At 38.3% G+C, this 15,972-nt stretch overlaps 1 protein-coding gene across 2 annotated transcripts in view; it reads right to left on the bottom strand.

Annotated features, from left to right (window-relative positions):
- The window catches only part of EPHA3 (EPH receptor A3), a 320,163-nt gene that overhangs the window by 51,786 nt on the left and 252,405 nt on the right, over positions 1-15,972 (bottom strand). The window contains exons 7-10 of one of the 2 annotated variants that reach the window (XM_065406996.1): positions 15,218-15,380; positions 11,056-11,158; positions 10,514-10,581; positions 6,530-6,655 (exon numbers count right to left, since the gene is read on the bottom strand). In XM_065406996.1, coding sequence (XP_065263068.1) covers positions 6,530-6,655; positions 10,514-10,581; positions 11,056-11,158; positions 15,218-15,380 — 460 coding nt within the window. The remainder of the gene's footprint in view (positions 1-6,529; positions 6,656-10,513; positions 10,582-11,055; positions 11,159-15,217; positions 15,381-15,972) is intronic. The other variant, XM_065407004.1, reaches the window with a different exon arrangement.

The following is a 15,972-nucleotide window of genomic DNA, read 5'->3' as shown; positions in this document are numbered from 1 at the left end:
ATAATCTCACTCATGCGTTACTAAAATTCTGCATCTACTTAATGAATATAAAACCCATAAAACAACTGAACCAGGACAATTTTAATATCATAAAGAAAAGCTGCTATGGCAGCTGATTTTGACTCTCAGTAATCTAAATTCCAAATACTTTACAGGAATATTTCACATAATCTAATGAACAGTGCATACAGTATCAAAGCTCTAATATTCATCTTTTTATGCAATATAAAGAACATAATGAAAAATGTAGCAAAAATGGATAAATATGCATAAATTGCATGTTAGGTATATAAGTGACCACTCATTTATAGTTTATGATTGTGGTAGTAAGTGCATGTGACTTCCCCCGTGTGGTTTAGTTAAAAGACACAGAAAACATTTTGTTGAACAGACAACAATGGAATTGCAAAGACTTTTTTCTCCCATAGGCCACAGTTGCATGGGGCTATTTTTTAATGTCCACTCTATATTGATAATCACCTGGTCAGCTCTCTTCCTGAAAATGCTTTGGATTTAAATGGAATGCTGTTCCCTAAATATCATAATTAGTCAGATGTTCTTGTGTAGACAAGTTTGGCTTGGAAAGGAACTAAAGCTACAGATTTGAATCTGGACAAGTTCATTTTCAGGCCAATCAGGAATTTTGTTCATGTATGTGAATGATATAGCATGTTAAGAACAATTATCCTGTTCATACATTAACTTCTTACTAGTTACAATGTAACAATCTAATGTGAAGTAGGATTATCTAAGCCTATGGAAAACAAAAGCACTTTACAACACAATGATTCACTCCACATCAAGTTTATTTGAGTATAAATGTTTGAAGTGTTCTCCTACTGGTTTTTGAGTGTTATGATTCCTGATGTCAGATTTGTGTCCGTTTATTCTTTTGCGTAGAGACTGTCCGGTTTGGCCAATGTACATGGCAGAGGGGCATTGCTGGCACATGATGGCATATATCACATTGGTAGATGTGCAGGTAAACGAGCCCCTGATGGCATAGCTGATGTGATTAGGTCCAGTGATGGTGTCACGTGAATAGATATGTGGACAGAGTTGGCATCGGGCTTTGTTGCAAGGATAGGTTCCTGGGTTAGTGTTTTTGTTGTGTGGTGTGTGGTTGCTGGTGAGTATTTGCTTCAGGTTAGGGGGCTGTCTGTAAGCGAGGATTGGTCTGTCTCCCAAGATCTGTCACACATATCTATTCATTGGCCAAACCGGACAGTCTCTATGCAAAAGAATAAACTGACACAAATCTGACATCAGGAATCATAACACTCAAAAACAAGTAGGAGAACACTTCAACCTCTCTGGCCACTCAGTGACAGACCTGGAGGTGGCAATTTTGCAACAGAAAGACTTCAAAAACAGACTCCAATGAGAAACTGCTGAGCTTGAATTGATTTGCAAATTAGATACCATTAACTCTGGCTTGAATAGAGACCGGGAATGGCTGAGTCATTACACTACTTGAATCTATTTCCTTATGATAACTATCCTTACACCTCTTGTCAACTGTCTGTAATTGACCATCTTGATTATCACTACAAAAGTTTTTTTTCCTGCTGCTAATAGGTCATCTTAATTAATTAGCCTCTTAGAGCTGGTATGGCATCTTCTCTGTATGTATATATACTCTTATTATATGTTCCATTCTATGCATCCGATGAAGTGGGCTGTAGCCCACAAAAGCTTATGCTCAAATAAATTTGTTAGTCTCTAAGGTGCCACAAGTACTCCTGTTCTTTTTACGGATACAGACTAACACGGCTGCTACTCTGAAATCTAACATCAAGGAGTTGATAAGCAATGTTTCTGGACACTAAAATGACTGGAAAGTGTGGGAATAAAATATTTTGAAGTCCACCCTTTATCTTGTGCATTGGTTTTAATGGATTTAGTGCTTAGAGAAGCATGCTTGCTGGAGCTATCAACTCTAGGGTGAGAAGGTCGTCATTCTCCACATCCACTAAATCCTTGCCTTGTCTTCTGAGATTGTGAACAATGGTGTCAAATGAGACTTACTTTTTGTTTTTTGTTTTTTACATATAGGACTATATCCTTGTAAATTAACAGAGGTCACCAATTTAAATGACATAGGCCATCACACAGGTATCATATAGCAACAATTTATCATCAGCACTACTCTGGATTGAATTTGAACCAACAACCCAGAAGCAAAAGACTCCATATCACATCACCAATCTCTATACTATCCAGTCCTCTAGCTAGGAACTTGTTATGCCATTAATGGCATAAAAATCAAAGTAAATTAAGGTGGAATGAAATGGTGTGTGGAAATATCTCTACATACAACCGTGTACACTATTATAATAATATACATTATATTATACCCACATTCTCTAAGTTATCTCTACCTACATATTGCAAAGCCACCCACAGGTTAAGAAAATATTGTTTTAAATCATTTCTGAGTTCTGTGGAGTGCTAAATTCTGTTCCAGAACTTACACAAACCACAAAACTTCCTGATTAACCTCCCTTCCCAAACTGCAAGCTAAAACTGCCAGTATGCTTTATTAAGAGCAAACAGCGCTTCAGTTCAGCTATTACCCTCAGCTCAATAGTGTTAGAACACCCTGTGAGAGGAAGACCAAAGCATGGCTTTAAAACAAGAAGAAGAAGAAAAAACTTGCAATAAATCTTGTGATGTCCCAGCTTTGTATTTGCTTTTCTTTATGCTTTAATGGTCTGCAAAGCTATAACAAGCTAGTCTCTTACAACTACTGTTTGGTCACTGCCAATGGGGCTTGTATTTATGGTTTCAGAAGCTGGGCATTCAGGCATTCCATCCTTCAACTCTGACCAGAGTCACGAGTGAGCTGTTTATTTGATGTTGGTTTGATTTTTTTCTGAAGGGAAAGGTTATACTTGATGTCCTCCATCTCTCTGTACCATTTAGCACCAACTGTGCAATTTGGACATACGATGAATTAAAATGATTTATAAAAGTACAATATTCTTATTTCAGACCCAGTTTGAAAATCCTATTGACCTGATTTTCAGAAATGCTGAGCACTCACAAATCTCATTGAAGCCAATAGGAGCAACAAGGCACTCAACACCTCTGAAAATCAAATCACATACCAGTAAGACGGTAGACCCCACTCGGTTGACTGCTTCATCTGTGAATAATGAGTTTACCTACATAAAACAATTTTTTTGGCTTTCATGTAAACACTGTTATGCTTTCTGAGCTGCCAAGAAAAACAAGTTAATTCTTGAATAGAGTGTAACAAGGCTCCTGGGGTGTTCCAACTGGATCAACCTTTAGTCTCTTAGCATACAGTACAGGATGGGCACTGTGAGAGACCAGCTAACCAACACCCATACTGACAAGCCAACTAAAACAATTATACCACACTTTTCTCCTATGAACCATTGTTCTGAATCCACTTAGTGGTACCCAGCTGAGAAAAATGGACTGTATTCCAGCTGAAAAAAACAGCGGTCACTATCTCAGTTTAGACGGCGAGGGGGATCTGCATACTAATGAGAAAGCAGATAATGTGAGGTAGGTTTTAAGAAAGAATACTAGTGGTTTTCCCTGAAATGCTTCAGTATTATTCCCTTCTTAGGTCACATTCACGGAGTCTGCATTACTTTGCCTTTCAGTCTGGTATGTCTCTTTGTCAGTAGAATGCAAATAGATATTATTGAAGGGCAGTACATGCTTTAAATCAACCCAGGGAATACCAAATGTTTCTGTTAAACTGGTTGTTCGCTGCATCAGCCTTTTGTTGTGAATTTAGACCCAGGGGAAGAATAGTAGATGAGCCTTTCTTCTGGTGTCTTTTAAATCAAAACTCCACTGCTGTGTGTGGAACGCCCAGTGACGTCCCAGTTCCACCACAGACTGGGGAGGCAGCAAGGCTGAAAATTTCATAAACTTTGTGAACCTCACCAATCTCAGAGACATATATTGCAAACTGTAATTACTGTGCTGCAAACTGTACTGAAAAGGGAGCGGATAATCCGTACATGTTAGATGTGCATTGTTTAATAAAACATTATACTAAATGTCTGTTCAATCTTCAAAAGAAACACAAACACTTAGGCCCAGTTTCAGCAAAGCACTTGCTTAACTCCATTCTCAGTCAAGAAAGTTCTTACCATGTGCTTACCTCCCCTTTTAAACCAATGGCACTTAACCACATGCTTTGCTGCATTGGGGCCTTAAAAAAAAAAAAAGTGAACTGTTTTAAATAAAGGAATGAATCTGGTGAAAACTTAAAACAAGGGTGGCCTAACTTGAATTTTCTGATGCTCAGCCTCTAACTCATATCCCTTATATATTGTTTGACGTTCCATTACAGATATTTCCTTGTCGTACACGGATATATTTTCAAAGTAACATGGTTAAGGAGGGCCTTTCCCTACTCCTTCCATTAAAGTCCCATGGCTAAAGCCCTGTGGAAAATTTAAGGAACTGCACCAAAATGTCAAGATTACCTCTCGGTTCTGCTGCTTCTGAACGCAATCACTTCACTCCTCTGTTCTTACCCGCATTTGTAAAGAAGGTGACTGACAGGCAGGGAAACGCCAAGACATCGGCTCAAATAGCATTTAAAATAAAGCCAGAATGCTCCCCTCCACATATGGGAACAGAGAAGAGACTAGGGATGTGGCTGGAGGGAGTGCAAGCTCAATAGAAGACCCTCCAGGGTATTTCATGGGATTGGGGTTCTATTAGAGACATGCTGTCATGAGGCTGGTATGGGACCAGGAATACTAGAGGCAGCACTGGGGCACAAGACCCCCACAGAGCTCATCCATCTGTCAGCTCCTCTGAGATCAGTGTAGATCTCAAGGGATTTGCAGGTTTTCAGGGCCAAATTTATTGCCATTTCTACTGGGGTGGAATGAGAAAAGGAATTTCTTTTTTCTTTTTCTTTTTTTACAGTCTCTTTCTTCCCCTTTGCAATACATTTATTTTCAGGCTTCTCTGAATCAAGTCTGTTCCCCCTCAATTTCATATAATATCATATGCACCATAATAAAAATAAGTCATAACAATGAGCTATATATATGGTATACAATTGCATATCTTCTGCTTTTAAGATTTCTATGGTGCATGGAGACTAACATATTCACTAGGAACCATAAGGTTATCCGGGACGACTGTGGGCAGCTTAACAGAAACAAAATTTGCTCCTGGATTGGGATTTTTTTAATCTGTCGCTCTCTTTCTGTCCCTCACCCCATGTTACGTCTACCACATCTGTGTGTGTAGTGTGCACACTGTACCACTGCCTTTATTAAAGATGATGGAGAACAGTGCACTCTTGTGGGACAAAATTAAAACTGCCAGGGAACACAAATTTCACCATTGTGGAAAATAATCTGACTTTTTCAAACTCACCCTGGCAGCAGCAAAAAATAAAATAAAAATGGCACAATGTTCCTTCAAAGGGGGCCTGTGATGAGGTGCACTGAATGCACTTGCTTGGCTTTTTTCTTAAAAAAAGAAAATCCTACCAAAGCTTTCATCATACAACAGAAGGCTGTTCTTTCTCAAATCTCCTCAAAATTTGAATGAGAACAGTAAAATATTAGGGGAAAAAGTGAGAAGGAAGCAATAAAATTAATCATCAGAGAATATCTGGCAATTTTCACTGGATTAAAAATTGATTCTGATTCTCACACAAATGATTTAATTTAGGGGGAAAGTGAAGATGCTAAGTTTCTGATTTGACAAACCATATTCTGTCACTGTACATGAAGGAGTGAGTGTCCATCATACAATGGGTTACATGCTACATTGCAAGAGGGACAATGTAATTCAGTGAGTTATTCAGTAATTTTTTACTCTTACTCTGAAATCCACCCATTTTTACTGTTTGTTTTTATTAAAGCCAGAATTCAAGGGCATCTGTATGGCTCAGACAATGGGTTATGGGGCAGAGAACCCTTCACTCCTAAATCACTAATTCAAATCCAAACCAGTGACCAAAATCAAGCCAGTGACCAAAGGTCAAAGCAGTCTGATGGATGTTTGGTGACCTGTATGAAATAAGTTTGAGGTATCAGTCCAGTCCTAATAGTCACGTGTCCATATAACAAAGCACATCTTCACAGTTAGCACTGTTTCCCATGTGACAGATTCTAAAGAGAGACTCGGGACTGAATGGGCATGGACTATGAACCAGCCTTTCATTTTTTATGGTGCTTTCTCCAAAAGAGGGTGGAGTGCAGTTTTGGGAAAGGGATCACGTTGTTGTCTGCGCTGTGCCTGCTCTGGAGAAAAATCTCAGATGCATGTGTCCAGAACTGGCAATCCAGAACCTTTCACATGCACTAAAATCAGCTTGTTAACCTGTTCAACGTCATCCCAATAACTGTTCGCTTCTTGCTATGAAAAGAGAATGCTACAGTTACACTTTGCCGATACCTGTCTGAATGTGTCCAGGTATAATCCATTAATGTAAATAGGCATAAAGATGTAGAGTAATATACTGAGGAAATCACCTCATGTCTTTCAATTTGACATTAATTATGGCTGTTACCTGCTCCGACAACTTTATCAATTGATATACTGGTAGCGTCTAGTTCCTTGGCAAATTCATGGACAGCCTGATTGGGGTCCTCGTACGTATGTGGATCTACATAAGTTCTGAGACCTGGGAGTTTTACTGTTAAAAAAGGGAGAGAAAAAAAAAACATTACTTGGTGTTAATTACTCATACCTAGGAAACCAAATGAGAGAATAAACTGCAATATATGAACCCGGCAAATCACTATAGTAATAAAAGGGCCCATTACTTCCTCAGATTGAACATGTGAAATGAGCTTCTTTTGAAGGTTTCTGAGATTTCAGGTATTAATAACATGGACATGAACTTGAAACTCAGAAACAAATACACCTTTTCATGTCATTAATGCATTTATTTGTATGTAGATACCATCAGGTTTGAAAGGATGCTTTTAAACTCACCTGTACTTGATAAGCTTGGTGGCTTTTTGAATATTAAAGCTCAATATCATCAAGTTCTCTCTCTGTTGAGAGGCTTCTTTACACTTACATTTTTGGGGGTAGCACACAGAGGCAAGGCCTCAAATGCATATGATAATACTGCAGTGTAACATGAAGAGTTCTTAAAAAAGATTCTACAGAACACTAATTTCAAACATTTTAGCTCTGAATAGACTCAGACTTCCAACTGGGTGCATTAGAAAAGACGGTGGAAATAATTAGCACTCTAAAAGGATAGTGGCAGATTGTTGTTATTTAGCTTTAGTGACAAATAATGCTGACACCAACATTATCATATCATTGCCTTCCACAGTTTTCTGATCTGTGGTTATCTGTTCATCCAGGGCAAGCAGTAGAATCAAATGAATGCTTGGGACTGTATGGCTTTTAGGGGCAAGTCACAAGTTGACCTCATTATTCCTTCCAGCAGCCGGGCGGGAGAGAGGGGAAAACACATTCCAGATTCCCCCCTGCCTCTGGCAATGATACTAGAGGCAAGCCATAGCCTTATTCCGCTTCCCCTGCCACTTAGTCATGGGCCGCTCCTGCTTGGGTCTGATAAATGAATACAGGGCCAGTTGTACAATTTAAGTAAGATGTTTCTTTAGCAACAAGTAAAATAACTACACACTCAGGAGTATCCTTTCCAAGTATGGCCCTACAGATTGTGTCAGACCTGTGCTCCATTTAAAATATGCTTTGCAGTGAGAGAGAGAGAAAGAGAGAGAAAGAGAGACAGGGAGACAGGAGTGGGGGAGGGAAAGAGACCTTTCCAACATCAGGTAGAATGTGGCATTATTTTAACAAGCCATTACAAATGTCTTCTCGCAAAGCTTATGAAATATCAATTTTAAGAAGATTTATTGGCCTCAGAACTGACAGAGAAATTACAAGAATGAGTTCCCGTGCTAATTGCCTCTAAAACAATGCAAACTAAGAGTCATACTCTGAACAGAAGGGCTGTGTGTGTGTGTGTGTGTATACTATTAAATACTGAATGTGTTTCTCTAAAGGGTCTGATGATTAAAGAATCATTCACAAGTAAAACAAAAAGTAATTGGCCGTATATTGCTGTTGGTAAAAAAATCTCGTAAATGCTCCTTTCCGTCCAGTTTCAATGTATGTTACAGGCTCCCTCATACCCCCTAATAAAAATAACAATTAAAAGCTTCTGCATGGTGGGGGGTTTGGCTGCTGATTTTTAATGCTGACCCCAGAGATCAGGCGATGGGGACTGCAAGGAGAATAATCCCTTCACACCAATAATTAAGGGCAGCCCGTATAGTAACTGGGTTCTGTCATGAAAAAACAGATAATAAACACATGCACATGTGTTAAGCTGTGCTACTTTACAGCTCATTCTGTGCAAACATAATAATTTACATTTCCATTTTACCAGCATGAACTGCCCAAAGGGTAGCAAAAAGTAGAAAGGGCCTAGCTAAAGAGGGCGAGGGGAGAAGATCTGAATAGGTGAAACATTTCTTGTCCTTTGAGGTACTATTATAGGATTTGTAATAAGGCTGCAGGGAATAGTTCATGGCTGGAGCTTTTTTTTACGTAATTCAGAATTAACTGACTGAAATAGACCAGCTGCTGTATTTAAGATGCAGAAAGTTTATGACAGCCATGGAAGTTATTTTATCCTCTTGCAGTTAATACAAGAGAATTTTTGTTTCTTTGAATAAGACTGTAAAATAGCAGAAAAAAATAAAGTTTCAACAGCCACATGCGCGCGCACAAAAAAATCCTGACTGCTATAATATGTGTGTATAATCAGTTACTCCTTTTAGGATATTTCTCAGTAAATTTATCAAAGCTCAGAATACGTGACCTATTGGATTCTCACCATATCCTCAGGATCAGAATGACACTACTCAGAAAACAGTACATAGATAGACAAAGCCAAATTTAAAGCAGTATAATCCACAGGAATTTAAGTGCACTGACAAGTTTAAGAATAGTGATTGTGACATTCCATTGGGGGGGGGGGGGTAGGGAGAGCATACCCTGACCTGTTATTTGTCCATGACACTTTTAGTTAATGGTGGCTTTTATTTTATAACCTAATTAAATTTGAGTGATGAAGCATTAATGTTATGGGACACATACAACTATATAGATTGTTTTAGCCTAGTTTGTTAGCTGTCAACGTGCAGCACTAAACAATCTGATATCACAGCCTGTGTGTTCCATGAAATGGGGCAGGAGGCAGAGACAGAAAGAGAGAGAGAGAGAGAGAGAGAGAGTGTGTGCGCGCGCGCGGTTATTGGAGAAGAGATGGCTCCAGACAAAATGTATAATATGAACTACCAAGCATCAAAGGCCCCATTGTGACTGTAATTAGGAAGCAGTTCTAATTTCCAGCTAGTGCAAGGGAACACTATTGTGGGAAAAGGTCATTTAATTTTTACTTCGGATACTACTACCTACTACACCAAACCACTGTCTTGTGAGATGGTAATGTCACTGCTATGCGCAAAAGGGTACATAAAGAGGAAAGCCATTTAGCCATAAACTAAAATAACCTTAAATTGCAATTTGCTACACAATATAAATACAAGATACCATATTCTTTACAGTGCTGTTTTGGGGCCTTCATTTGTAGATGAAGCTGTTTAAAAACAGACTATGCACTTATTCTCAGAATGGACTAAGAGCATGAGAAACTGAAACTGTTTATGAATGGTGGCTTCAAAAAACATGTTCTTTTCTGCCAGAATCATAAACACAAAAATAACTTGAGTAATTAGCTTTAAGACGTTACAAGGGTGTCCAAAAGAGGCCTTAGACCAGACAAGATCTTGTATCTTTATAAATTGCTATTTGGTGATTGTAAAATAAGGCCCTGATCTAAAGACTATTGAGATCAATGGGAAGACTCCCATTCTCTTCAATAGGCTTTGTCAAGCCCTAAGAGAGCACAACTAAATGCTTCACTCTTGTTAGCTGGCTTCCGTGCATTAAGACATTACACAGAACATGTTCATTAAGCACAGTGAAATTTGTAAATGACACCACACTTAGCAGGCATTCCTGTCTTCAGAAACTGCTCCAAAATCTCTTTCAATAAATTGAACCTAATTCAAATCGAAGTTTATTAGCAGACCAACTTTGTCAAGTAAACTGTTTTTGTTGGTCAAGATAGGATTCACTGTTTTTGTTGTTTGCTTAGGAAAATGTTATTTAGATGTCACCAATGGTTAATAATAAGGCAGTTGATGCTATGCTTCGCATTTCAGTAATGCACAGCTTAATCGATGTAGTATTACTAATCACATGCATCATTTGGGAACAGCCAACACTTTTTTGTTCATTACTAATCTGACCTTGGAGGAAAGAGGTTGAAACAAAGATTAATTAGTGGGGAGAACTCTTCTCCACAAAAGAAAAAAAAAATCTTTTCTCCCAATTGCATTTCAATTTATTAGTTTCCTTTTTATTTAATCTGAAAAACATCAGTTGTCTTAGGGATTCACTTTGTAAAACAGGAAATTATAAGTCTTCAGTAACTTACAATGTCCATTACCAAAATGCAGCCTCTTCTCATCAGCACCATGTTTAGATTTGTTATAGCCACAGAATCTACAAGCAACAGAGAAAAAATATGAAGAAACATATAAAAGTTTATATGTTAATTGCATATGGAAACAGAATAAAATATTTTCCCTAAACAATTAAATGCCTGTTTGAAAGTTTAATGATATTTACATTCTCTGTACCCTACAGAGGCAAACTATGTTCTCAGGGAATACAAGGCAATTGACTAATGAGAGGATTTGGTGATTTTTGACCCCTACAGTTTAGTTCTACAATTGCCTAAGAATGTGTTTGTAGCATTTTTTAACAACTACTATATGATTGGTGCTGCTATTGTTAGCAGGCTCATTACAGAGTATGTAACAGTGCTCTGAGCTGGTAGGCTGCACACAATGGGAAGGTGAAGTCCAACTATTTTACTGCCTGACAGCATTTGATTGACTGTGCTCATCAAGTCACTGTGGCAGATGATGGAAAATGGAAGTAGGTGTAAATGTGTAAGACAGATGATGAACTAACCTCCCAATCAGGACGTACACCACGACTGTGAGGAGAATAATTGCTACGGCAGCTGAAATGGCAATCATTACAACCTGGCTATTTTCGCTGGAGATGGAGAATGCTGGAAAGTTAAAAAACTAATGTAAATAAATTTAAAAAATGGCATTAAACACATCACAGCACACAAACCCAGGGCAGCTAATAAATTAGGTAACCACTGCTTTGTTCTGAACTTTGAAAACACCTTCCTGCCCTATTCTTAAGTAATTCTTCATCATATACAAACATATGGAGAGAAAGGGAAAGTTTCCCCTCATTGCCTTTGCAAATTTGCAAAGTTTTTTTCTGATAAAAAATATTGTTGTTATTGTTATGGATGCTGCTGCTGCTAATATCTATTATTGTCATTCCTGAGGAAGGATGACATTTTTAGGGAAGAAGTCCAAGCAAGTCAATACCTATAATTATTATTTACACTTCTATAAGATACTGTAGCTGAGGATCTCAAAGGGCTTTAGTGAGCTAAGCCCCATAATATCCTTGTGAGGCAAGGGATTATTATCCTAATTTTACATTTGGGAAGAAACTGGATGGGAAAAATGCCTCTTCAGAATTGGTTTGTGGGCTGTTGAGCAGAGGGAAATGGAGAGAAGGAGCTCCAAGATGGTAAGAATCTATAAATGAATTCAGGGAAGCAACTCACTATGAGGTTCAATGGGGAAGAACTCCTTAGTGATGGCTCAGTTTCTACATTGAAAGAAGTCACTATGCATTATGGGCACGACCTACCTCATGTTCCACAGATTAGAGACATACAACAGGGCTTGTGTGGCCTTGGTAGCCTAGTAATTGTGATCAAATTGTGGGAAATTTCATATCTACCCATATAAAATGTACAGCTATTATGGTGATATATATTTATAGTTGTGGCCTGTCACCTCTTCTCCAAAGGTATTGGTCTTCTTCTTTCTATTTATCTTACAGTGGCATCTTCAATGTGTACATATTTTAATCATGTTAAAAACAACCTAAAATGAACAGAAGTGATCTTTTCCCCCTTATCATTGCTACCATTAATGACTTTTTCTTGGTACTCCTTGTTTGTCAGTTATTCTAAAAGATGAAGGTCACCACAATAACCATTTGAAACTAAGTGATTTTAAAACAAGGAGCTCAGTTATTTCCCAGAATAAGAGCTGGGTGAAAAAACAGTTCACATACCTCAAACATTCAAACATGTCAAGTGCAAGACCATTTGGCTTCTTGCTAAATTTCTGTGTTTATTTTTATGACATTGTAATCTCTGAACAGAATGTTTCTTAAACCTCAGACTCTCAATCCTTATTACAAGTTTTGTATCTTTATAAATCGCTATTTGGTGATTTTAAAATAAGGCCCTGATCTAAAGACTATTGAGATCAACGGAAAGACTCTCTAGTGCCCCAATTACAAATAAAGGACTCATACTTGCAAATGTTTACTTATTTCAGTATCCTTACATTAACTGTGCCAATGACTTCAGTCAGGATACTTATGTGAGTAAAAATGTGCCGGATATAACCCCACTAGAGAAGAGTTAATTCATTAAATTGGATTATGTTATTAAATTATTGAAAAAAACAATTTAATTTCTCTTGGAACTTCTTACACTGGATGTTTGTTTTATGCTCAGAGGGTGTAAATTGCCCATGTGCACAGGACCAGCATAAGGTCTGTGCACTACTTTGCTCCCATGTATATGGTGCATTGGCCTGGAATAGGTACCCTGAACTCTGCAGGAAGGGTGACCATTCTGAAAACATTTTCATTCCATTCACAGACTGAAATTTTATCTTGCAAATTTTTCAGCTGGATTTTTTTTTTAAATAAGCTTTTTTTTTTGGTTAACTTTTTGAAATCTGTCATTTTTGAAAAAAATCCACCCCGTTAGTAAGCTGACTAGTCAAAACTTGCAAGGCAAAATACCCTGGAAAATGATCAGTGGAAAATGGGCCATATTGCCTGAAAGGGCCACATAACAGATGACAAATGACAAATAAAAACTGACAACTGGGCTGAAGAAAACCAAGCTAAACCTTTCTTCTAAAGTTACTGTAAAAAAAAATAAGGAACATTTAAAAAAAAAAAGAAGAAAAGAAAAGAAAAGAAAATCATTTGGCAAAATGTTTCATGTTCAAATAAAGCCCATTTATGACCTCCCCCCATCCCCCATCTAGTTGCGCGGCTCAAACTGTTTTTCCAAGCAAAAATGAAGGGGTATTGGCAGTTCAATTTTCAAACGTGGAAGAGTCCTGCACTGAAACAGAGCATTCTAACTGCCCGCATAGGTAATTTTGCTCATGTAAAGAGTCTCATTGTGACTCACTGCAAACTATTTATGGATGCAAAGGTAAACTGGTATTACTCACGTGACCAAAGTTATGCATGCGCATAAATGTTTGCTTGACTGGGGCCTAAGTATCTAAGGTCTCGATTCAGCATTGATTTCAATGGAATAACTCGTTCTTAACGTGAGATACATACTTAGTACACTGCTGAATCAGTATCTAAATGCACAGCTGGTGTGCCTACATACTGATCTAAGGCCCGGTCTACACTATAAACTTACATCGGTATAACTACGTTGTTCGGGGGGATGAAAAATCCACCCCCCCGAGCAACCCAGTTATACCAACCTAACCCCCAGTATAGATAGCATTATGTCAACGGAAGGGGTTCTCCCTTCAACATAGCTACTGACTCTCAGCCCTAGTCTACACTACAAAGTGAGGTCAATGTAAGCTGCCTTACATCGACCTAACGCTGCAAGTGTTTACAGTAAAATGTAGCTCCCACCAATGTAACCTGCCCACTCCACCTCCGTGAGCGGCATGGCGCTTAAGTCGATGCAGTTAGGTCAATGCAGTGTCAGTGTAGACACTGCGTTCCTTACATCGACTGTTGCTGCCTTTCAGAATCTATCCCACAATGCCCCACACTGACAGTTAAATCAGTGCAAGCGCTCCTGGTGAGGATGTGCCCCGCCAACACAAGACGCACAGTGTGGACATGCAAAAGCAATTTAATTACTGCGGTGGCTGTATGCTGACGTAACTTAGATCAACTTAATTTTGCAGCGTAGACTTTCCCTCCTGGAGGTGGATTAACTACACCAAAAGGAGAAACTCTGCCATCAGCATAGTAGCACCACTGCAGCGTTTTATGTGTAGTCATGCCCTTAGAATTGAAATGTAATATTTGGACAAGCTACTACTGACCCTCTATTTGAAAACGGGGCCCAAAGTTTCCTCAGAGGAGAAACATCAGGAAAGGTACACTGGACACCATAACTTTTAGTGTTTCTTTTAAAAACATCTCTAAGTCTTTAAAATTGCTCTTTTGACTTTCTAACTTCAGACAGGACCAGCTCTTTCAGTGCTAGTGGAACAAATAAAATAACCACTCAACTTTGTACTTCTTTAGTAGCTCCATCTAAAACACTCAAAGTGTTTCATAAAGGCTAGTGATTAAACCTTATATTGCAACTGTCAGGTGGATAAGTATTGTCTCCACCTTATAAAAGAGAAAACTGAGTCACAGCATTAAATGACTTGCTTAAGGGTCACACAGAAATTTAGTGGCCGATATGGGAATAGAACTTCCATTGTCTAAATCCAGCCCTGGGATTTAACTGAAACACCATCCTTCTTCTCCTGATTATACCAAATTCACCTCATGGCTACTTAAGGCAAGCAGCTATGCTCCTCGGTGATGAGGATAATTATGCACTGACTTATGGGAATAGAGGAAAAATGAGACCCTCGTTCTCTTGGAGCACCGAGTTTTTACAGTTTGCAGAGTGAGGCAACAAGCTTGGAATATTATGACATTATTAGGCTGTTACTGTATCAGACATTCTTCCTCAGCAGGAGCTGCCATCGAGCATAGGATCATATTAATTCTGGCAACAGGAATAAGATAGGACAGGGAATGGAAGAAAATATCACCTGTGCTAATTACAGTATACTCTATACAGCATATTTCAATGTTAATGATAAACTATAAAATTATATAGTTATATTGCCCAAAAAAGACACATAATAAATAGTTACAAATCACATTTGCTAAACTAAACTAGAGAGGGAATGAAGCTAGCCATTATTGGGCAGGAAAACACTTAGTCATTTGAAATAATACATACAATCTGGACTGGTTTCAAACTCAAATTTGCGGCTGTTTGTTCCATATCCAGCTGCTGTCCGGGCTCGGATTTGGAAGACGTAGGTGCTATCAGGTTTGAGGCCACTGATGGTAACGTTGGTGCCTCTCGCTCTCAGAATAGTATAACTTGTCTCTTGTTCCTGCTTTGGGGAAAGAAAACTGCTACATTAAAACCCAACATACTCCAAATCAATTAAAGCAACACCGTGTTTACTACAATATTACCCAAGAAGCATTGTCAACTTTTTTCAGTACTAACAATTACGAACTAAGTAAACTTTGTGCAGCCATGCAATTTAAATCATCATGGATCTGCAGATGAGCAAGAATCTCAAATCATTAGGGATTCTTTTACCTGGCACTATATATTCTATTTATGAGACATTTTATTTAACATTTTGCTATTGCTTCGCCTATACTATTCACTTGTACTATTACATGAAAATGACAATAAAAATGTTATTTAAAACCCATAAAACCCCCCAGCATCTCCAACTGCACCACATTAGAAGCCAATTTAAGTCCATTTAGAACCTTTAGTGCCTTGCAGCCCTATAGCTTTGGCTCAGCTTTTACTGCTATATGTTTTACAAGTCATTTTTTACCTTTATAGCAATAAGAATACTACTCAAGAACTTTACCTTAGTTTTACACACAGGTTAATAGAACTATATAGCACTTAAACTCTGGACCTGATCTTGCAGTCCTCTCTCATGCCAAAACACCCTAAAGTCA

Source organism: Emys orbicularis, chromosome 1 (genome assembly GCF_028017835.1).
Source record: "Emys orbicularis isolate rEmyOrb1 chromosome 1, rEmyOrb1.hap1, whole genome shotgun sequence".
NCBI lineage: Eukaryota > Metazoa > Chordata > Testudines > Emydidae > Emys > Emys orbicularis.
Note: the sequence above shows the minus strand (reverse complement) of the source record. Positions and strands in the feature narration are given on the sequence as shown.